Source organism: Diplotaxodon limnothrissa, linkage group LG23 (assembly GCF_057381915.1).
Source record: "Diplotaxodon limnothrissa isolate DT_005_m linkage group LG23, D_limnothrissa_male_GT1.1, whole genome shotgun sequence".
Classification (NCBI taxonomy): Eukaryota; Metazoa; Chordata; class Actinopteri; order Cichliformes; family Cichlidae; genus Diplotaxodon; species Diplotaxodon limnothrissa.
In genome coordinates this window covers 23,937,829-23,961,696 of record NC_140617.1, presented here as the reverse complement: position 1 = coordinate 23,961,696, position 23,868 = coordinate 23,937,829, and the positions used below count along the sequence as shown (strand labels likewise).

Sequence of the window (23,868 nt, the reverse complement as noted above, 5' to 3'; positions counted from 1 at the left end):
CCTATTGCCTCTCTCGGGCTCTCTCTCTCTCTCTCTCTCTCTCTCTCACTGACATGCAGACACACTCTCTTGGCAGCTCTCGAAAACACTCACGCCCTCAAGGACACACACGCACACTTTCTCTCTCTCCGTCTTTGCATACGGCAAGCGGTTGAGGAGGTGTATATCCAGGCTTGGCCCCGGGGCAGCCGATGGATAGATGAGGTGCCTTTTTAAATTTAGATGCTAAAGAATGAGCTGAGAGGGAGAGAGGTGGTGGCAGTGTGGGTGGTGCGCGAGTAGATTAATTCTAAACAGCAGCGGGGCCATAGGCCGTCGTGAGGCTTTTGGCACCATCAGTGGCCTGATTTAAGCAGAGCCTCGCAGCACTGAAGTTGTGCCACTACTTTTTCACTTCTTAAAACCACCTGCTCCCCCTCTGCCCCCAACCACTCGCCATCAGCCACCTCTGCACCAGGAATGCGCCTCGCCTCGGGATCCAGAGAGGAAGGGAAAAAAAGGGGGAAGAGCACTTTTATTCTCAGACTGTGATCTCAATAGAGACCTGGGAGTCGTAAACTGTGTCGGGCTAAACTCTTGCTCCTGCTTTCTACTCTCCGGGCAAATGTTACGAGGATTTGCCCGTGTGTGTGTGTGTGTGTGTGCGTGTGTTTTGGTTTCCCTCTCATCTCCCTGAGCGCCGACCTCCATTACTGCCGGCTGACCCTCCTTTTCCATCTCGCTCCCTTGCTCACTTGCCCCCCTCACACACACTTGCACAAACAAGAGTTGATAGACTGGCAGAGCCGTGTGAAACTTGCGCCTGTGCTAGTGCGTGTGGGTGTCTGCGCGCGAGTGCTACAAAAGTGGAGCAGATGTATTAAATGAATGTATTGTCAGGGCCTTTGCATTTCACACGTCACATAATCGAGTCAAATCCACATATTTGCAAACACGAGCAATTCACTCTGCATCTCTCGCAGGCAAGGCCACCCCACCCCGCCTCCCTCACCCCATGGGGAGGCTTATTTTTTGTTGCACAGAGCGTGTTTGGTTATGTGTGTGTGTGTGCGGACTTTCAGAGAGTGTTTGGAGCTGGCACTCCAGTGGCCAGTTTCTCAGTGGCGAAGCGTGAGCCTGCCTTTAGATTGCTGTTTAACAAGCCAGTAGGCAGAGCATATTGGCTCTGGATGGACAGGGACGCCCACTGGGAGAGACACCGAGAAAGAGGAAGAGAGGGACCGATGAAAAGGAGGGAGGAAAAAGATGCACAGATTAAAAAAAGTGCCCAGAAATGGGGAAACACAGGACGGAGCGCAGCTGTGTGTGCGACGGGAGAGAGAATAAAGTGGTTCGCACTGTGGTTGGTAGTCAGCTAGTTGTGAATAATGATTTTAGTGTTTGATTTTTGCATTAACATTCTTAGTATTGATCACTGTGTGTAGCCATCTGTCTCGCAGTTGTTAGCACTATGCTACGTGTAAGGATCACGGATGGTCTATGAGAACTGGATACCAGACTCCGGCATGATATCAGTCCAATTAGCGTTCATCCAGCGTGGACACCTTCCTCTGGGTTGTGTGTCCAAGTGCACATGTGAGTGGGAGTGTCGCTACTCTTTAAATAAGCTTCCTCTGGCTTAACTGTACTGACCCACTGGGTTCAAGGTTATAAAAGGCTGTTTTTTGACTACTTTCGATTTCACCTTTAGAAACAGTTTACCTTGCCTTGTTAGGTATCATTCTTTTCAGCACAACCTCACATGTCTGACTTTGCAGTTATTTTTCATACTGTATTAACACATTAAAGGGAACCCCGGCTATTAACACATGTTTGCGCTAAAATATGCACTGTGTTTTCAATAACATATATGTGGTATCCAAATACGCCAAATATTTTCCTTTTAAGCACATTTTATATAAAACCAGTTTACCAGTAGGTCACCATCGTTATTTACTTCTCAATGCACTCTAGGTAGTGACGTCACATGGTTGCACCACATCGAGTTCACAGTTAGAAGCGCACTGGAAATGGCTTCTGTTCAACCTCTCCAGTTTCAACCAGAGCAAACCGAGAGAGATGATGAAAATAGTCAACCAGTACTTACTTTAGATGAAGATGAAAACAATCCGTCACACGAGGACGCGAGAGTGAGGGAAAACTACTGGTGTCTATGCGGCTACTGCTTGCCAATGGCAACGGCGACTGAGAGCGTTTGGTGTAAAGAGCTTAATTTTATGGTAGCAGCTATCCATGGTATCGCATAACCGCATGATAAAAACATTAATAGAATTCTAATTTCTATTATACAGTGAAATTACGATATCGTTATTTTTACAGATTCTCCATGCAACACAGTGCAGCAAAACTTTGAAGCCGTTGTGCCAAACTAGGTAAAATTTGTTTCCCCTGCGTCGGGAGCATACACTGGCCTTTCGAAATCATGGACTAACAGTATCCCACGTTCGTGATTTTTAGTTCATAAACACTTCTTATAATGACTAACTAGTCCAGAAATGTTGGAGATGTTAGCTCTTTATACAGTAAAATTACAGTGGGATACAAATAATATCAAAATGTGCTTAAAAGGAAAACATTTGGCGTATTTTAATACCACATATGTGTTATTGAAAGCAAAATGCATATTTTAGTGCAAACATGTGTTAATAGCCGGGGTTCCCTTTAACACAATGGAACTAAAATCACCAAAAAAAAGCACAAAATCTGAGAAGCAAAAAGTTCGATGTTTTTACTGTAACAACCACAAACATGTTAAACAAAGCATTTTCATAACTTGAAATGCAAACATAAATTGCACATTTTAAAAGATTATGTACAAATGCAGCAAAGAGCAAAGGTACAACTGTTTGCATTAAATGCAGCCGATGTCTCAGGTGTGTTTTCCCCATCAGGTGCCACAATAAGATGCCACACAAAGTATTTGTGCCACTTCAAGCACCAGACAGAGCGGCACATTACTGCCCCGACACCTCCGGGGTGTATCACTCCTCCTTTTGTCCCCCTGGAGACACTGGTGGCATCTTTGACTACACTACACGCTAACTACACACTCCAAACACGCAAAAGATCACAAATCTCTCTCAAATTTTAAAATCTGCTATCGACATCACTCTCTCTCTTTCGCCGCCGTCCCTTCCCTCTCTTCCTAAGCAACCAAATGCCATGTGCCAGTGAGGCCTGTCGAGTCTGAGATGTAGCTACTGGGTTTTTTGCAGTGTCTCTGAACACTGCACGATCTGACCTTGGACTGAATTAGCAGAGATGTCAACTCCTGGGATGATTGGGGACTATCTTGAATGTTTTTCTGCCTGTGAATAATCTTTCTCACTGCAGACTGACGGACTTCAGATTTTTTGGAAATGACTTTATAACTCAAACTGACAAAAACGTCTGCTTTTATAGAGGTGCTCACACTTCCTGATGATCAGGTAATCAAGAGTATTTAATAATCTGCATCAAGCTGCTATCTACCCCCTTAAATCATGTGGAAGCGGTGAGAGTGGAATTAGTTTTTCACACTCTGATTCTGCATTTTTACTTATCTTTGCCTAAAATTAGTAACGCAGCGACTTATGGCATGTCTGCTTGGTCTGAGCTTGTATTTACAAACTTTTTAAAACCTTAAAACTGAAAGACGGGGTACTTTACTTGACTAATAATTACAACTGCGAGGCTTAATAACTTTTTTTTGCATGCTACTGATAACCTTTTATCCACATTGTTTTGCTAACAATTCAATTTCATTATTTTTTATGCTGTTCTCCAACATCTGCATATCACATACAGCTATTTCATTTACGTTCTCATTATAATCTATTCAAATCTTTATTCTGGCTGAATTAAAGGAAAGAAACAAAACACAGACCATGTTCGTCACATGCATAGAGTACAATAATGAGACATTAAGCTGACCTGTTTTTCCCAATCAGCAACCTGAAATGCAACAATACTCCATTTCAGTGCCACATAAGATCAAGAAGAGGCAAAAATCCCCCCAAATGAAAAGGTGGATTTGAAAACAACGGGATATTTGCTTTTAAAAAGACAGAAATGAACAGCTAGATGAAAGGGTTCATGATCCAGCATCCACAATTGTATAATGATGAGGTACCTTTTTGCACAACCTTGTGATAAATGAGACACAAAAGCTTGTGTATTTGAAAAAAAAGGAAAGAAAGAAAAAAATGGAAATTCCACCGCCTGCCCTTCCTCATCTTCCTCTCCCTTCCATCATTCCTGCATTGCTATAAAGCCATATCTCATAAACTAGTGCTGTTCTTTAATAGAGTCTTGTTCCATACATGGCTGGCTGTACAGCGTGGTGGAGTTCACTTTATTACAGGCTCCGACTGAGAAGGTGCTCTCGTAAGAATTTACCGCCAAATGCACGATTCCACAAAGCGACAGACCCGGCAGTCTCTGTGACAACGCTTTATGGCTCGCGCACGCACATTCACACACACACGGCCGAAAACAGATACAAATTGTTGAGATATAAATACTCACGTCCATGAACTCCACGTTGGCTTTAGGACCGGTGGTCTCATTGAGGATTTTAATAGCCACGGGGATCTTCACCGTCTCACCTTCTGGGACCCAGATGCCCTGAAATATACAAGCAATCACCATAAATGTACCCAATAAACAACCCCTGGCACACACTCACACACAGAGCTACCGCAGAACTGACTTTGAATGGTGGTTGTTGTGTTTAACTGTCTCCTGCAGCTCTAATAAATCCAACCCCATCTTCAAAAAATACCGTTGGCCTTCAACAATTAGCTCGTGCATAACTAAGTTTAAAACCCTTTGGATAAAGCGATTAGAAAAGACAAATATCACAATTTCAATTCACTTTATGAGGCTTAAATTCTGCTAAAAGCAAACTGCTGTGGGATTGTACTGCCATAAATTGCATGCAGATTAATTTAAATAAAATATGCCTTAAAACGGGCAGATGAGTAGAGGAATCCAGAGGAATTTGGAGCCAGCGGTAGAACGTGCAGTATTTATTTGATGGATTCTGCTGATTTTCGGGGTGCTATGAATAATTTTGCCAAGGGCAGCGAATTTGGCAAGCAAACAGCAACTTCTGTTCCAGGTCCTTGAGCCGCCCTCAGCTTGTGTCTGTCAGGAAACGCTGTGACAAAAGAAAAGGTTTGTGTTTGTTGTTCAGAGGTTGTTCTTCAACCGAGAGAGGTCTGACACCTATGCTGGTATTGGTATTGCCCTCCACACTTGCGTGATAAGGTCTATATTTTGTTTATTTTTGGAGACATTAGAAAAAATACCCCTCAAATATGACCTATGAAAGATATCTGAACATCAGGTGTTGATTGTCAACAACTGAATTTCTATTCAGTCACGTGACCACTTTACCATGCAGTCAAGCTCATTGTGACATCACTGGTGTAGTCCAGTCATCTTTCTGCCTGCCTCCTTCAGGCCCATCAGCCTCCACTCTGCAGACATTAAATATCACTGGTTATCTGTCATTCTAGTTTGCAGATGCTGTCACGCAACCCACCCGCCATTCTGGTCTAACCGGTAAATACCTGAAATTGAATTCCGTACATCAATAAATGATGTTCAATTCCTGCTAATGATCTCTCCTTATTTAAATCCCAAGTGGCGATTTCTAACTCAGAGCTCCACTTCAGTCACATCTACGTGTATCTTTTATAGAATCCTTCATCTTACCCTACTGCCAGGATGAAAGCTTTCAAAGGACGGTCAGCTACATGCGTTTTCACTCTGGACGGGTAAATAATGTCACCGTGTGGGAGAAGAGCAAGAAACTGATCATCATTAATACGTAGCTAGCTTAAAGAAGCTACTTAAATGATGTAAATCTTATGTTTTGTTGACTTGGACATTTACAGTGTAGGGCCATAAAAGTTCCAGTAGTGTTAATTTGTCAGTGTTGTGTCATAACAGTGAAGTTGACCAAATATTTTACCAATATCCAGCAAATCATCTACAGTTTAAATATGTTGCTGTGGAGAAGCAGGGACTGGTGTGATTCAGCCTATACGGCAGGGTTAAGAGAGATGTGCTCACAGGTTGGTGCCATACTCTATGTCTACGCCAATCAGAAAGCTGTAACTAAACAGTGATTAGTGCATCTGATAGCACAGCAACTATCTGGCATTTTGGCTTTCAAAATACATGAAAAGCTGAAAGATGTGTTTTATTGTGTTAACACAACACAACAAGTTGTGACACACTGCTGTCCCCTACATACTGTAAGCTGCCTTTACAACTTAAAGGTATCAGCAATACCCTGTATTTACTTGATATTGATCGGCACCAGAGTCTGCAGGATGGCTTTACCACACACTGACCTTGTAGACTGTTCCGAAAGCTCCCGAACCCAAAATCTTCACCCTCTTCAGCTCTGTCTCTTTCAGGATCCGCAGCTGGGCCTGGTTTGGAGCAGTTCCACTGGGGGTCAGGGGCTCCACCAGCTGAGGAAGCAAAACACACAGACACACTCATATTAAGACTATTTATCCCACTCTCTGTCTCATCTGGTGCCAAGAATGTGAAGAAAACCTCCTGGCAGCTATTGTTTTTATTGCAAAGCTATCGAAAACTAGAAGTGTGCCTTTCTTTTACATCAAATCCAAATATTTTTAACCTCCTGCTACTTGGCACTGTGAATGCTAAAACACATCTTCAGAGCCACCGGGAGCATGCAGCAGGGTGAGGCCGCTCCATTTAAAATAATAAGTAAAAAGCAAGTCTAGGAAAGAGCGGTGGAAGGTGAACACAAGGTTTTTATTTGCAGCAAATAAAAAAAGAAGCCAAAAAACTGAGACTGTACGGCCCTGATAGTTATGATTCTGCAACACACACACACATTTATGAAAGACAAATAATTCGGGGGTGTGAATGTGGAGTTCTGTCAGAACTGGCAGTTGCCAGAGTGGACCGCAGCGTGCCCACCACTAGGCAAATCACAGTCTGGTGTCAGCTGCTATCACAGTCGACAAAGAGCAGCAGCTCACCAGCTGTGCACATACAAAACAATTCCAATTCAAGGTTATGACAAGCCTCCTCCGCACGCCGCCTCCCTGCCAGTAACAGCTGACACTGAGCAGCATCCCAGCAGCTGGCCTGGCCACCCGCCTTCACCGCTAGCCGCTAAACAAAGCCTCGGCGACTAAGTATGAAAAAAGCAGGAGCTGGCACCTGTAACCGAGCCGTGAAAAGATCTGAGCCAGAGGCAAGAGAGAAAGCCACACACACATTTTCATCCAGGCAGCCTATAGTACACATCTCAGATCAAGCACACACACACACAAAGTCAATGCACCTGATCAATACGTGTCTTAATGAGCATATCGGGTCCCTCATTCGCTGCGGTTTATCAGCGGCATAATCACCCGGCTTGGCCACGACCATCAAACAATATAATGAGACCATATATCAGTCGGTCAGCCATACAAGCACTTACTCAATGTGATATAAAACCATCAGCACAATAGGACTGGCAATCGCAGCGCCGGTCCGGTCTGCAGAATAGATGACATTGCCCGCAGCTCGGCAATGACACGTCGTTTAATGGCTATCGTTATAGCCGGTCCTGAAGGCGCAGTGTAAAGCCCGCTGAGATGTCACTGCAGGTAGTGAGTTAGAGCAGGGGAAGGGAAATGACAAATTTCATAAGACGGGGGGAAGTGAGTGAGATGAAAGAGGGAAAGGAAGGAGCGATGAGAGGATGACTGAGTGGATCGAGTGACGGTAACGTGCTGTTTGAAACCTCGTTCGGTCTGTAGAGCACCAAAATCGCGTTTTTGTACAAGCGTTAAGATGAAGTGCGGAAACAAACGGCCACAGCTGTATCACATTGGGGCACATGTGAGATGTTTTAAAAGGTTTGGATCATAAATCTAACATGGAGAGAAACTGAATTTTCTTTCCAAGGTCAAGAAAATGGACCTATTTTTTTTTTAAACTCCAAACATCAATTTTCTTATTTTTCTTTGCAATGTACGTTGCAGTAACCCCGCCATTTAAAGTGCTGCCTTGATGACGTTTTTCAAATCGCTTCAAATGCTGATAGAAGCATTTGACATCTTACCTGACAGTTAACTGTGAACTATGCACACATTTAATGCAACTGTTTGGGCATACTTGCTGAATCTGTGCCATGAAGAATGAAAGTAGTTCTCAAGGCAAAAGGGAGTCTGCCAAGTACATTTATGTAGCTAATAAAACAGCTGATGCACACGTGGTTACATTGATATGTACTGTGTCATTTTGGCTGGGAGAACTCATGGGAATACAGTGCTGAGCCCAAGCTGCACTTCCTCACATGGCCACTTTGGGGGCTGGCACCAAAAACGGGAATCAACAACTGTCGAGTCCCATGGTAAAATGCCCAAGTTTACAGCAGAATAAGCATGTTTACTGCCTTCTGCGCATAAAAAGTTCTGAGTTCAATAATCAGATGTCATAATTTATTTCTAACATCCCTGTGCTTTGTTAAGGACCATTTTAGTGCAGTTGTTTTGATGATTAATATGGCTAACTCTGTGGTGATTACACTAACAGACTGTCAAAGACAGGTAATTTCTTTAGTTTTGGTGAGTGATATTCTAGCATGTTCCTTCACCCTGATTAGCAGGTACCTGTCTCTGAAGGTCACCCATAGAGTCTATGCCTGCATCTTGTTAATAAATCTTCCAAGTTCTACCTGATAACTTAGCTGTCTTTTCTCTTATGCTCACCTCCGACTCCAAACAGCCAAGACAGGCTTTACAAACAGTGGGTATATCACTGCGTCTATACAGTGTGCCTCTGAGGCTTTAAATGAAATATGAAATTTTCTAGCAATGACTGGTTGCTGACTGGATGTATTTACCTCAACAGAAAGGGCAAGCTTTGGTCACATCCATCATATCAGCATGGTATTTGTGCAAAGAGCATTTTTTGCATTTCGGTGTGTGTGCATACATTGCTAGAATAACAAAAAAAAAAAAATTGCCGCTGTGGGTGGAGAGAAATGGAGTGATTTGGAAAGAGAGAGCAGAGATGAGGCACAGGGAGGTGGTGATGGAGCAGTAATAAGAGCAGATGGTGACAGGCTGTAGTTGTTATTGTTTCATTAGGATGAGGCTGGACTGGACTGGAGAGGAGAGGGAGAGGAGAGGTCTATTAAATAAGACACAGACCCGTAGCCGACGAAGCTCTCTTGAGCTCGTTCTCACTCTCGCACACACTCACCACGCCACTTTATTTACCAGCTAATAATGCACCGTGCCTTTGCCAAATGAGCTTCACTGGTGGCGCGGTGGAGAGGATTGGGATGCTTCATTGGACAAATAAGCAGTATGTTCAAGCCTCGAGCTAGAATACATTCACAGAATTATTGTGTATTGAATAAGTAAACAGTGTCTTCAAACATGAACTTGCTCTGCAAACCCTCGGGTACATGCTTTAATGTTCGCATTACCCATTCAAAGAGCTACATTTGTTGTGTTGGCTGTAATTGAAACATATTGAGGTGAAACAACTTTGTCGTGCCACAAGCGTTTGCCCCGGAGCAGTCGCAGTAGGTGGTCTCGGGGCCTGTGTTGCTGCCTGGTCAATTTTCAGGTGAACTTTGTTGGCTTATTTTGATTCTTAGTGACTGATGTCGGACTTACGAAAGCACCAGTGATTTAATAGGGGTTAAAACTGGGTCACTGGAATTTATACCAGACAAACATGTTGTATAACAATAACCTCACAATTACAAATGTAAAAATGTGATAGCCATCTAACTATTAGACTCAAACACATGGACTGAGACATACAAGGTCACAAAAAAGGAATTTTCTTTGCACCTAACATTGTTTTATTAAACAACCAGCATCGTCTGCTCTTCATTCGAATGCGGGTTGTGTGTGTGTGTGTGTGTGTGTGTGTGTGTTTGTGTGTGTGGTGGGGGTGGTGGTGGGGGGGGGGGGGGGGGGGGGTTAGCGGCTTTGAATGTTAATAAGTTTGCCTCAGCCAGAAAGTACATTGGGTCAACCCTTGTTTTTTTTAATTTGCTATATTGACTTTGTTATTCAAATCTGGCGAGAGTGCTTAAACAAGAGTGCTATATTGGAGAAAGGCGAGCAGTAACTAATTCCTCCACTGCTGTATGGACTGAAACAGACTTTTTCTTACTCATCTCTCCTGTCACTTGAAAAAGACTCAGTAACTTTCACAGTTATCATTTAAAAAGAAAAAAGTTCTTTACTTTAGGCTAAGTTTGGAAAATATGGAGGACCTAATGTGCCAAAATTGATGAATTAATAAATATGACTTTAAATAAACCAAAGATAATATTATAACTAAATATAGGGATTGATTATGAAATAATTAAATCAATAATGTTTTTCTTTTTTTTACATTTACTTGTAAATTAATTGCCTGTGTTATTTACTTTCCTACTTAACTTCCCTGTTGTTGTTAGCATTGATTATACGGTATGTATTATACTGTCTGTTACTCCAAACGTTTCTGCTCTTCTTTGATATTTTACAGTACAATATTTATTTGGACATTGGTTCCTTTTTCACTCATTTTCAGTCCAGTCCTTGTGCCTGAACGTTTTTGTTTGTTAAACCATTTAGCACTGACATATGAATCAGTCAAGCACAGTAAAGGCTCCTAATTCAAGGGATGAACCAGTGTTTTTGTCTAGACATACAGTTAACTTAACAAAGAATCAATTTTAAATTGTATCTTTAGGCACTTTGTTACTAGCAGGCTGTCACAAAACAAAGTAATTCGCAAAGAGCTATTGCCAAACATTTGGCATTTCTCAGCATGGTGTGGAGTGTGTCCTTAAAAAATTTGAGGAAAAGTGGAGGACAAAAGAAGAAGTGTCAGGCCTAAAAGAATGATCTGAAGCACATCCTTAAGAAACAGGAAATAATCCAGCAAAGACCTGATACAGGAGATAAGAGATGCATCCGGACCTTCAGCTGATCATCTACTGAACACTGAAGTGTCATCAGAAATGGTCTTTGTGGAAGGGTGCTGTCAAAAATGCTTAAGGAAAGGAAACAGGGATAAAAAGCTGAGGGATGAAAATTACACAAAAACTGGACTGAAAATCAGTAACAATAGGTCTAAACGAGTGATGAATCCAGATTGGTGTTGGAGATCTTGCAAAAATTGATGAATTATGAACACAGAAAAGTGCCATCAGATTTTGATCCACAATGCAAAAATATCTGGAACACATCTGATTAACAACAGCTTCATTTTTCAGCATGACAATGCTCCCCAACCAAAATGCCAATGCAGTAAAATCATACCTGCATAGAAAAACACACAGTGGAGCACTATCAGTCATGGATCAGCCTTCCCAGAGTCCGGACCTCAACATTACTGAAGCAGTGTGAGATCATGTTGACAGAGAACAGAACAAAAGGCAGAAACATCCAAAGAAGAGCTTTGAATGTCCTTCAAGAAGCCTGGAGAACTATTCCTGAAGACGACTTAAAGAAATAGCAAGAAAGCTGCCTAAGAGAGTTCAGACTGTGCTGAAGAATAAAAGTGACCATAACAATTTAGACACAGTAATATAAAGAAACAACAAAAATGTAGATACATAGATATCTAAATGGACCGATGCCTTCAGTTGAGTATTTGTTTCTTTAATGAGTCCATTTATTTTTTGATTACGACTCTCGTTACAGAAGCGCAGTGCATGCCTATAAAAAGTCCACTGAGGAAAGAAATCAAATCACAGAAACAAACAGTCCTGGTCCTCAGAACCCACACCTGATTATTTCTTGATTAGCACAACACACCTGACACCTGATCCAGCTAATCAGCAAAAGAAAGAAAAAACGAGACCTCTGCAGAGCTGGGATTTCTGCCAGGCTATGTTGGGTTTTTTTTTATTTCCAGTCTTCAACTGTCCAGCTCTTTTGAGCCTGGTGCCCGCTACTGCCTCCGATTACTCTTGCTGGCTGACAGGAGTGGAACTCAGCTGTGTCTTCTGCCTCGTCTGCCTCAAGCTTTGACATGCTGGGCATTTCTGAGATGCTTTCCTGCTCACCACTGCTGTAAAGAGTGGTTTATCCAAGTTACCGTAACCTCTCTGTCAGCTCAAACCAGCCCAGACATTCTTCTCTGACCTCTCGAAAAAAGAAAACCCCAAAAAACAAGGCGCTTCGGTTTGCAGAAGTGCCTCTCATTGGATGATTTTGGGCTTCGGAGTATTTGGAGTATATCCCAGGTTATTAGCCCTTTCTAAAGAGGTTTATGTAATTTTATGCTATGTATCCTTATGTATGAGAAAACCGAGAGGCTGGATGTAATATAAAACACAAATTTGTACCTTAATCCTTTAATGCCAAGTATATCATATTTAATACATGGGGTTTTTTGAATTTTTGAGACTGCTACATCATCAGTGTAGTAAGCAATAAAACTGAACAAAAATGTCATCTGTAGCAAAAATGAAGCTCCAAATTAAACCTGATTTACGCAATGTGATATTTAATCTCTTTTTTTATTCGCCACAAGGTTTCACGGTTCAAGCCTCAGAGGGTTAACTTTCATACGTTCCACAATGCGTGTCATGTATATTCTCTTTGTTTAACATTTGCTGTGACATATTAGGTGTCATATTTGGTTTGAATTTCTCAGATCTTGGCTTAAATTTAACATAAACTTCAGTTGCATGCATTTCTGATGATTCCCCATGCCTCTGCTCAGTCAGCCTGCCTTGGGGTGAACAACAGGAGCTGTCCATGCTGAAACCCTTCATGTAAGAGAGCGTATGAGCAGCAGGGGAGCTGTCCTCACCTGTGGTGCTGAAACACTCACGCCTGTACAAAGGAGCTAGAAGAAGGACCTTGGGGGGAGGGGGGAGATGAGGGGGATCGAGGGGCGGGGCATCGGAGGATTCAAAGGCATTAGTCCTACTTCATTGAGCTGGGTTCAAAGGTCAAAACCCTGGGGTCACGCTGTAGCAGTGAGGGGACTGCTGCTGTTTGTGCCGCCTGTCCCCTGTGTGAAAGCAATCTGTTTTCAGGGGCTTCATCAAAAAGGCTCCACAGTATGTGAGGGGGTGAAGAGAGAGGTGAGGGAGAGCGAGACAGAAGGAGGAAAAACCAAAACCAAAACAAAAACAGGAAGTTAAGATGACAGAGGAATAAAGCGTCTGTTCACGAGGGAGGGAGACAGATAAGCAGAGATCAAAAATGGGGGAAAAAACGAGAAGGTGAGGACACGACGAGAGACAGACGGTGAATAGTAAAACAGAGAAAATACTGAAAGAAAGGGAGAACAGTGAAATGGCAGAGTGAGTGTGAGTGTTTCTTTCCTTTTTTTTTTGCAAGTCAACACAGTGCAACAGCCTTCACACGTGTCCTTGATATGGAAATGCGGAGTCGGGCGCTCAGATCACGTTCTGACAGCATGCACTGGAGGCATCTTTCCCTCCCGTCTGACGCAGGAGGTGAGCACTCTGTTTAAAAAAGCTATGGCAGATAAGGAGAGAGAGGGGGAGTCCCAGAGCCCGGCGCCGTCCCCCAAATCCCTCATCCAGACAAGCTTGATCTCCATTCACAGACACAGAGTCAGCTCCATTATTCGTTTGAATAGAGAATCTGCACTCGGCCGTCCAAAGCCTATCACGTAGTTTCATCAGCCAAAAAAAAAAAAAAAAAGCGTGATATAAACTGCAAAAGCGCATGGTCTTTTTTTTTTTAAAGGATGCCGGGAGGGCGAGAGCGCGGGAAAGCATTCAGATGGAGAGAGTAGTGCGTGCATGCACAATGAGATGATACATTTAAGGGAAAACGAAAATCAAATGGAGAACCTAATCCCTTCTAGAACCAGCAATAAATAACAGGAATCTGGACTGAAATTTTAATCTTTCTATTATTTTAAATTACAGTAGGGGAATTACATATTCAGGCACCGATCACAACTGTCAGGTAATGGCATCGATCCACTGCTTTTGTCCTTTCGCCGTTCGGCTGATGCTCTCGTACGCGGTAACCGCCAAAAGACTGAGGTTAAACGTCCAGCTCAGGACACTCCACGGCTGCTAATATGTGAGCATGTGGGCGGAACCTGTGACCTGCTCTTAATCTGTGTAGCCCCTGGGCCAGAGGCGTTTAAGATTTTATGTCTAATTACTTTTACACGTCCCCTCAGGGAATGAAGGGGAGGGGGAAAAAGGTTATGCTGGCCTTATTTCAGGCTTTCCTGCTGCAGCACTGAATGAACATTGAACAGAGAAATGCAAAAAAAACAAAGAAAAAAGGGTCAAGCGGATCCCCATCCCCCAACCTGAATCCTTCTCAGCCACCCCCTCCTGCTCCGTGACACTACATTAGCGAATCTGCACGGAGTGAAGACTTCCCTCCGGGTCAAGCGGCTGTCTGAGCAGGGCCTGCTTGATTAAGATGGATGTGCATGGCTGGGATGAGGCAGAAACTGCCCATGGCTGCCCTCCTCTAATTCCATCTCCTGCCTGGCAGCTGTCTATAACACTGCTGCCTCTACCTGTAAATTATCCTAATCCAGAATGACAAGCAGCCTACCCCACCTACGGGCACGGCCAACTCGGCGGACCTGCAGTGATGATATGACTGCTGGAGGAAACAGTGTGAGAGAGTCCTGTAGCACCATAAAAGGCATGGACCAAAGCATGGATGCTTATATAAACCCTGCACCCTTCCCGATCTTTGACTTTCACCTTTGATAATGAAGTCCGCTCCGCTCTCTAACGCTTCCCAGAAATGAACCTTCTTCAAGGCCAGATCGATGGGCAGCGGTGACCATGCATAATTTTCCAACCTTCCTTTGCGCTGGCTGCTTTGGCTAAGTACCTTAGCCAAGGTTTAATATTTCAAGGTTTCCTTAAAGGTTTAGTGCAATGAAACCTTTTAAGGAAACTTAATTCAGCTGAAAGCATTCAGAAAACACAGGTGAGGAGAAACCTCCCAATATGTTTGCTCTACCCTCTACTCTCTCACCTCTGTCTCCAGGAAACGCCGCAAGGCCCTCTTCTTTTTGATGCTTTTGCGGCGAACATAAACGGCCACGCTGAGCGCCAGAATGACGATGATGAATAGGCCGCCGATGACTCCAGCTGCTATCAGGGGTGTCCTGTAGAGACAGGGGAAGAGAGAAAAAAAACATGAACACTGCTGAAACATTAAGAAACTAACGAGCACACTGCAATAAAGTGCAAACCTCAGCCAGTGCTGACAAATTATCCAATCTGCTCCAACACCCTTTAGATTTAACCCCTGAAGGTCAAATTGAGTCTTCTGCCGGAAAAATGCGATGCTCGCTTCAAGATCGCCATAAAAGTTTATTAGTGGAGCGGCCCATTTCTGTTGGGCTAAGAGATCGTTTGATGTCAGTGGAGCCATGTGGAAAACAAACAATGTTCTGCTAAGAGCCTTTTTCAGCATCTGCTAGCAGCAATTAAATAGCTTGTTTGTGCCGTGTTTCGCACAGTTAAACTGTCGATTTTTAATCGGTCAAAATGCTTCTAATGTAAGGCTGACACACACTCATCACCGGGCATCTAATACTGAAGCCGCTGATGTTTCATAGACAAAGTGTCCCTTTAACTGCACACAGCAACACTGGATGATAACATAGTAGTCTTGTTTTAAATATTGAATTTTACTGATGCTCCAGTTTTCAACAACAGTCATCTTAAGCTGTTTTGTATTCTAAGGTAAAGGAAATGTGCCTGAGGTGCTTGGTGAAGACACCTATGACAGAACAAGGCAAATGTGACGGGATGCCATGATCGGTCTGGGTGAGGGGAAACAGAAGTCCAAAACAGTAGGACAGAAAATCGCACATTTATCAGACAGAAGCTGTGCATTGTTTTCTTCACTTTTTCTCCCTGCTAGGTTAGATTTACGTACCAAAAACTATTCAGTAAAGTCTAAATTATTAGATGTAGGGGGAAAAAAAGCTAAGATGAGGTTTAGATACCAAAAACTACTTGGCCGGCTTTACACTCCTATGTGTCTATGTCTAATGCGTCTAAAACTACTTTGTTCGGTTTATGCACCAAAATCTACTTGTCTAGGATTGGGCATTAAAAACTACTTCTCAGGCTTAATGCTTCTACAACTACTTAGTTGGGTTTATGCACCCAGAACTACTTGATTAGGTCTTTGGACTGAAAACTACTTGTTTTGGTTTACCCACTAAAGATTTGTCTGGCTTTGTGTTCTTTAAACTACTTTGTTGTTTTTACACACCAAAATCTACCTAGCTAGGTTTAGACACCAAAAACTACTTGGCGGACTTTACACTGCTAAAACTACTTAGTTGAGTTTATGCACCAAGAACTGCTTGATTAGGTTTTGATACCAAAATCTACTTGGCTAGGTTTAGGGATCAAAAACTACTTGTCATGCTTTGAGCTTCTAAAAGTACTTTGTAGGGTTTATGCACCAAGAACTACTTGATTAGGTTATTGGACCAAAAGCTGCTGGTTTGATTTGCACACTAAAATTTATTTGGTTTATGCACCAAACCTATTAAGATAATTGGGTTGGGTTTAGGTGAAAAACAATAACATACATAACAATAACACTGCGGATTTAAATGACATCAATGGGTCCATATGAGATGATTTGCGAGACCAGGGCTGTCTTCGCACAGATGCCAAAGGACACTTTGCACTAGGGGTGGGTTCTTATAATCGATTCATCGATTAAAATTGATTCTGGCTTGGATAACGTAAAATCGATTCATTAAAATCCTGAATCGATTTTTTAATATAAATTTATTTTGCCCAAAATGCCAGAATCTCAGGTGAAATCTCACAAAATTTCAAGAACCACCAAACAGTTAAGACAGTAAATGAGAGCAGGAACACGGATTCTGCACAAAGACTTAAACACACAGCGGGACCCGCGGATCAGAATCAGTTAGATGTCGCTTTTCTCACAGTCGGGGCTGAAAGCCGACAGCTCGCTGACTCTGATCTGTCGGCGGGTCTGCGCTTTGTGTGCACGCCCTTTATGCGCCGATTCTAAAGCTGTTAGTTTGATCTCTCTCCAAACAATATTGACCGAACCAGCAGCAAAAGAAGATCCAAACGCTTCACATAAACATCGTCATGAATTCACTCAGACTTTTACTGTTTTGCTTCCACTGCGATGCACAGCTCTCTCTCTGTACTTCAAGAACAGTTTCCCTTTCTTCATTATTCGCTTGCTTGTTACGCACAAGTCTACTGTTGTTTACAGGCTGTCGGCCGCTGTTTTTTCCCTTTTACATTCTTCCGAAAAGAAAACCTCATTTCTGCTGTTCAATACTGAACAAATTTAAACTTTTTAAAATTATTCAAAATGCAAAACGCTGTGTCTGTAATAAAACCGCTGCAACTTCAGAGGTGATGTTCATATGTTGATTAATGGTTTTCTTTTGTTTTTGATGTACTGCAGAATATTTTTATAAAATCCCAGGCCAGGAAAATCACCTTCATGTTTTTCTGTGTTTTATCCTCAGCTACTTTGACACAAAGGCCTCTGCTGTGATGCTCACACCTGTGATAAAGTCTTGCGTGTGTCAGCTTCCTTTTTATTGATACAAAAATATGTAAATGTACTGATCTGAATTATAATATTTCTGACTGTCAAAATTTCCCAGATTTAAATCGAATCGAATTAAATCGAATCGTGGATCGAATCGATTCGGGGCCTTGTGAATCGGAATTGAATCGATTCTAGAAATCAGTGACGATACCCAGCCCTACTTTGCACCTATCTCTGAGACACCAGCAGCTTCGACAGTGAGACAGTATTTGACGCCCCTGGAATGAAAACCGGGTTGGTTTAACTCTCCTTGCAAGTATTTTCCTTTTTTCTGCCCTTGCTGCATGGCTCATGACTTCTTAGATCACCTCCCCGACTCATGCCTTACTCTTCAAACAGTCCAATCTCCCACCAGCAACCACCCACAATCCTTAATGTGACTGTGGCCAGTCTTTCTCAAGTTGCTCACACCTTCCCTCATGTTGTTGCAGCGACATGCAATAATAAACAACCTCGGACACACACAGCTATTTTTACTACCTTCCCTAACCCATTTCACCAAACAGTCCCACCCTATAGAGCACAGAGCAATTTCTAATTGAAGGGTACTTCCATTTTCACAGGTCAGAAGATAAAAGCCTTTGAGGCTATGTGATCCTTTTACTTGCTTTATTAAAGGAGCCACAGCTTCTGCTACACCGCGCTGGATTTCCTTATAGTTAATCCAAGCCCAGCAACTCATACGAATTAGTTTTCACTGACTTTCAAATTTCGAACAAATGAGAAATTAACAGTACCTACCCTTCGCAAATTGCTTCTCCATCTTCTGAGGTGAATCTTGCTTAAGGCAAGCCTAAAGGTTGGAAGTTAAAAGCTATTTCTCTTCACTAATGATGGCACTAATGCATTTGCCATTTACATACCCCTTTCACTTGTGTCTAGTGTTACGCTACTACTCAATTCTTTTCTTAATAACACTCTTTTCTTTTGTTACCCTCATTCTTCTTCTCTTTCTTTCCAATCTGTATTCCATTTTCCCCTTCTTGCCGATGGCAGAATCAACACAACCGCATAGCATAAAATAACACCTGCTCCCACCTGATACCTGAAGTTGAAAACTCTATTAGTTGTGGAAGCCATTAGCGGCTAATGGAAGACTTGTGTACCACAGTGCTCTGGTAGAGGAAGGTGCCGCAGCATTTGCCATATCGATTGTGATGGACTTAAAGAAGGGGGAGCTTGGAATTTACAAAGAGGCTGTGGGCTTCGACATAATGAGATATACGGCCATGTGGTGAATAGTAATGCGGCAGTTTGAAATGATTAGGTCGAGAGGGGAAGACAGACAAGGAGAAACAACAAATAAAGGAAGTGTAAGGGGTGGGGGGAGCTGTAGATAGGAGGTGAGAAATAAGGAGAAGGCAGGAGGGGGGAGAAAAAAGAACAAACAAAAGAAGATGAGAAACTGGCAGTGACACAAATTACAGAGTGAGACAGCGCTAAACAAGGGAAAGGACTACTTTAATTAGGAGGATAGGTTTTATAGCAAGACAAGTGACACAGGGTCATCAGATGAGACAGGGGAATAACGCCGCTGTAAGAGCAGAAGAAGAACCCGGAGACTCAGCAAAAGACTCCCAGAGGAAAGTAAAAAGGTCTAATTTTCTGGGTTTAAGAGGACCTCGTGGCTTCTGTTTTTATTGGTATACTGGTTTGGTTAAATTCTAATGACTCCGTCTCTCTTTAGAATTTGCTCTAATTGTCTTTTATGGGTGTTTTAATAGAACTGTTGTCGTCCTCGGGCTGTTTAGGTTCACCACATGTTCTTAACCCTACTTGCTTGCTGTTGTTTTGCCCTTTTGTTAATAATAGTAATACGGTTCTCTGTGCCGTAGCTGGTAACGCAGCTGCTTTTATGTATTTTGGGGATTTCTTGCTGCCACCTGCTCTTTCAGCCTTTTGAACATTTAGTCTTGTATCTTAATAATAATAATAAAATTCTGTATTTTAAAAGTGTGATCTTTTTAATTTGTTTTTGTACTTTACTAAGCCAAGATATAATAGCAGCCAAGTCCCATTTCAATATCAGATCCTGGTTTTATAAAAAAGTTCAACAGTTTGGCAAATGCACCTATGTGTTTCCTTTTAGCACAAAAATCTGGGAGAGGATTAGCCAACAAAAGTAACACACAACATTGGGCATAACCAGCTATGAGTTAATTGATGTCTGGACCTCTGTAGGATGGTAAAAATTGGCACCTTCAACTTGTACTTTATTTGCATAGCACATTTAAAACAACTAAACCGAAAGCACTAAATTCTCTAAAAGCCAGGGAAAACAGGCGAGCTTTGGGTAACAACATGAAGGCCCCTAAATTATTATCAGATCTGGTGTTCAGGGGTAGCGGGTCCACAGTGTAGGGCCTACAAGTATTATAAGAACAGTAGAGGACCTTAGTGCCGTAGCAGAAGTCTGGATACTTAAAAGCTCAGATAAATAAGGGGAGGGGGGCCCATTCAAAGACTTAAAAACAAGCAACGGAATTTTAAAATCCATTCTTAAATAGACAGGAAGTCAGTGGAAAAAAGAGTAAAACTGGGGTAATGTGACGCTCTAGATCAGCGGTCCCCAACCGTTTTTGCGCCACGGACCGGTTTATGCCCAACAATATTTTCACGGACCGGCCTTTAAGGTGTCGCGGATAATTACAACAAAATAAAACTAGTACTGGTACCAAAAAAAAGAAGATTTATTCATAACACACGTGAAAAGACCCAGGAAAACCGAGTTAACGATAAAAACAATAACAAAATAACGCTGAAAACCGATAAAAACCCCGAAAAGCATACATTTCACACTTGAGCCTCTACTCTCGCGGCCCGGTACCAAACGACTCACGGACCGGTACCGGTCCAAGGCCCGGGGGTTGGTGATCGCTGCTCTAGATGGCTTTTACTTTGAAAAGACTCTGAAAAGGCCCTACTGTGCCTCTGACTGGGTTGCGTTTAGAGGTGTTAGGTCGAAGTGTGACTCATGACGAATGGTTTCTGCTGTTGTGTAGTAACTTTTTTTCCCAAATGCTTTTTTTTAACATTTCAAATGAAGGGATGATTCCATATTTCCACATACCAGAAAAGGAAAGCTGTTTTTTTTTTTAAGTTTTCCAAATTTGACTGTGTTGTAATGCTTTGATCTAGTTTATTTAGAAGTTTAGGCTACTGGTCAGTGGGGCAAACGTTTTACCCCTAAAATGTGATAGATTAAGTGAAAAAAAGCCTCACTATTTTCTAAACCCTGATTATGACCCTGCACGTAATGAAATCACTACTTGGTGCACTATATTTACCATCTGCCATTCTAATTCTGAGTGTTTAAATGATTCACCGTGCTGTGGATCAAAAAAAGGTAGCGTCTTTTACCCAATTTAACCTGAATGTTCTTAGATATGAAAAAACACTAACGTAGCAGATCAGTGATTGTAATTACAGAACTAGCTATTATGTCAGGAGTCTCTGGTGGTGGTCTGTCAACATAATAATCAAAATGGAGCTAAAACGTGCTGACAAGTTCATTTTTTCTTTACTCTTTCCCACAGCTTTCCATCTTCATACTTTACACAGCTACTTTACAGAAGTGGCTTCCCATCATCAGTTAGTTATTAAAGTGTTATCAGTTTTGCATCTTTTAATTATCAATGAAAAGATTCATTTAAAAGATTTACAATTCCTTTATACCCTCTCCAATGTGTTAAAAGGCCTAAAACTGATGTGTCACTATGACAAGTCCAAGTAAACAGATATATAAAAATAAATAAATAAATTAAGCCATTAAATGCACCATGACATTATTAAATAAACGTATAAACAAATTATTTGATAAAGTATTAGAAGAATACTCAATTCTGTTTTCATTTGCTTATGTGTATTATTTCCCCGTTATTAATTTGAAATTTTTTTGTGCATTTCTGCTTCATTACCAAACGAGGAGGGGGCTTTCAGCCTGATTAGAAATTAGCAATCATCTCACCGCAGGATGCCGTCTCTCTAAAGGATAAAAAACTGATACCACAGAACACTTCCAATGACAGACGGTCTTATTTAGAATGCTCAAAAGAATGTAAAAAGAAGAAAATAAAAATAAAAACGTGACCAAAAACGTATAAATATACTTAATATAAAGACTGGTGCTTTTAATGGCAGTTTCTTAATGTATATTTTTCTTTTGGCCACCCAAGTACTGCTTTTGCCATCACTGAAAAATAAATATAATAACAAAATTAAAATTAAAAAGTTAACTAAAAATGTAAAATTAAATTTTAAATAAGAAGGACAATATAAATATAAAATATAAATATAAAAATGTTGCTAATATCAGTTTTTCAAGCAAAAATTTACAACATACAAAGGACCAAAATCATCATTTATAATCAAATAAAAGAAACATTTTGTAAATATCTTTTGGCACTTTTGGTCCTCCATACACTCTATCCCACATCTGTTAAGGTTTTCAGAGGATTTTTGTTTTCTTTTTTTTCCCCTTGCTGGTTCCATCTACACATATCAGACACAGTCAAAGTAACATAATTGGACCAGACGAAGGCTTAGCACAAGCTTAGACAACAACATAAGATTCCCATGTTACCTGTCAGATGGACTACACTGTTGTTAATGAGCATCATAAGGTACGGGATTTAACAGAAACTTTAATGAGTTTTAGCAGGATCTGATGGTGGTCTCCCAGTCCCACATCACAAATGTATCCTGAGATGCCTTACCTGTCCATCATCCCAACACAATCTTGGAGTCTTGGCCCGACGCACCTGCAGGGCAGAGAAACCAGAGAGATCATCCATTAAATCAGGGACAGGTTATGAGTAAACCTCATGTTGCTTTTCTTCCACGTCAATCAGCTGTCACTGGGCAGGGACCTGTGAAATATTGAATCCCGAGCATGGCTGACCGCTTGTCAATATGACACGAAGAGGTGTGTGAGCTGGAAGGCTTGTTTGTTCTCATTTGGTTCACGTGCTATTTCAATGGATTTCTGGGCTGAGACAAAAAACCCAACAAACATCCCAACATACATCATTTAGTTCAAACCAAAGTGCTGTTTCAAACCTATGGGGAAATCAATGGGAAAGAGACAAATATCAATCTAAAAAGAAAACTTTCAATAGTTATAAAAGATTAATAACGGCAATTTAAAAAAGAGCACAATAAGGCCATTTCTGACTCCACTGAGCATTTCCTCATTTTAGCGACATACAACAGTAATGAGGTTGAGAAATGTTGGGTGTGAACTTGTGATCTAAAGTTTTAGAGAATGGAGGTCAAGATTCACATATTCTGGTATGACAGGATTTACTGTCGGGCCTTCTAGTGGTATTAACAGCCACCCTCATTCCTCACACAGCTTTATAAAGTGGCATTTACCTTAAATATGGAAGCTGCAGGGATATTTCTTAAAAGAATCTAAAGCCTTTTATGGCATACAGTTTTATTGCAGTGGTGTTATACTGTTTGCATGTCTGCTTGATAAACGGCTGAGCATAATGACAGCTTGTCAGTGAGGAAAAAGGAGCCGCCCAAGTGATGAATACACAGATAATAATCACCTAAATATGCAAATCTCCTCAGCTCTTTGGGGTTTTTCCGCTCTCTGTATTTACAAAAATTTACATTTACAAAAGCAGCTTTCAAAACCCACCGCACGCTACCTGCCCAGAGACACGTGGCAGATGGACAAGACTTCCTACTCCCTAAAAAACAAAGTAAAGCATTAGAATTGATCAAATTGATAGATAGCAGCATGTGTTTCCTTCAAGGATTGGTGGAGAGAGAAAAACAGAGGTAAAAGAGCAATGTGACTGTATACGTATGTGCGACAAGCTTTTTGGAGTTAACCATTTTATTGGGTAAGCTATCTGTATTTTGGGCGAGGCCTGTATGGGTCAACCCATGGTGGAGCCTTTCGAACGCATTGACCTCATTATACATTTCCTTGAAGATTCTTCCTGCCTTAGGAAAACCTGATGCCTACACTACAACGTAGAGTATTTGAGGGCTTAGTTCAGGGTTAATGCTGCGTTTTTATTGTTACAAAAATGTACTTTTCACAAGGGTGATGGTAACTTCTGCTGCAGACCTAACATTCATGTACAATATCACTACCTACTGATCAGCTAAGTTCCTAGATGATCTTGTGGACTACAGTGGATAGATACTCGGGGTATCTATGGTTTTAAGATAGTCTAAAGCAGGGGTGTCCAACTCCAGGCCTCAAGGGCCAGTGTCCTGTAGGTTTTAGATGTTGCCTTGATCCAACACAGCTGATTCAAATGGCTTG

At 41.7% G+C, this 23,868-nt stretch overlaps 1 protein-coding gene across 3 annotated transcripts in view; it reads right to left on the bottom strand.

The window, feature by feature from the left end:
- LOC146608103 (receptor tyrosine-protein kinase erbB-4-like) overlaps positions 1 to 23,868 on the bottom strand; it is a 381,455-nt gene that overhangs the window by 57,258 nt on the left and 300,329 nt on the right. For all 3 annotated transcript variants that reach the window (XM_085348721.1, XM_085348723.1, XM_085348722.1), the window contains exons 16-19: positions 22,298 to 22,342; positions 14,985 to 15,117; positions 6,345 to 6,467; positions 4,507 to 4,605 (exon numbers count right to left, since the gene is read on the bottom strand). In XM_085348721.1, coding sequence (XP_085204847.1) covers positions 4,507 to 4,605; positions 6,345 to 6,467; positions 14,985 to 15,117; positions 22,298 to 22,342 — 400 coding nt within the window. The remainder of the gene's footprint in view (positions 1 to 4,506; positions 4,606 to 6,344; positions 6,468 to 14,984; positions 15,118 to 22,297; positions 22,343 to 23,868) is intronic.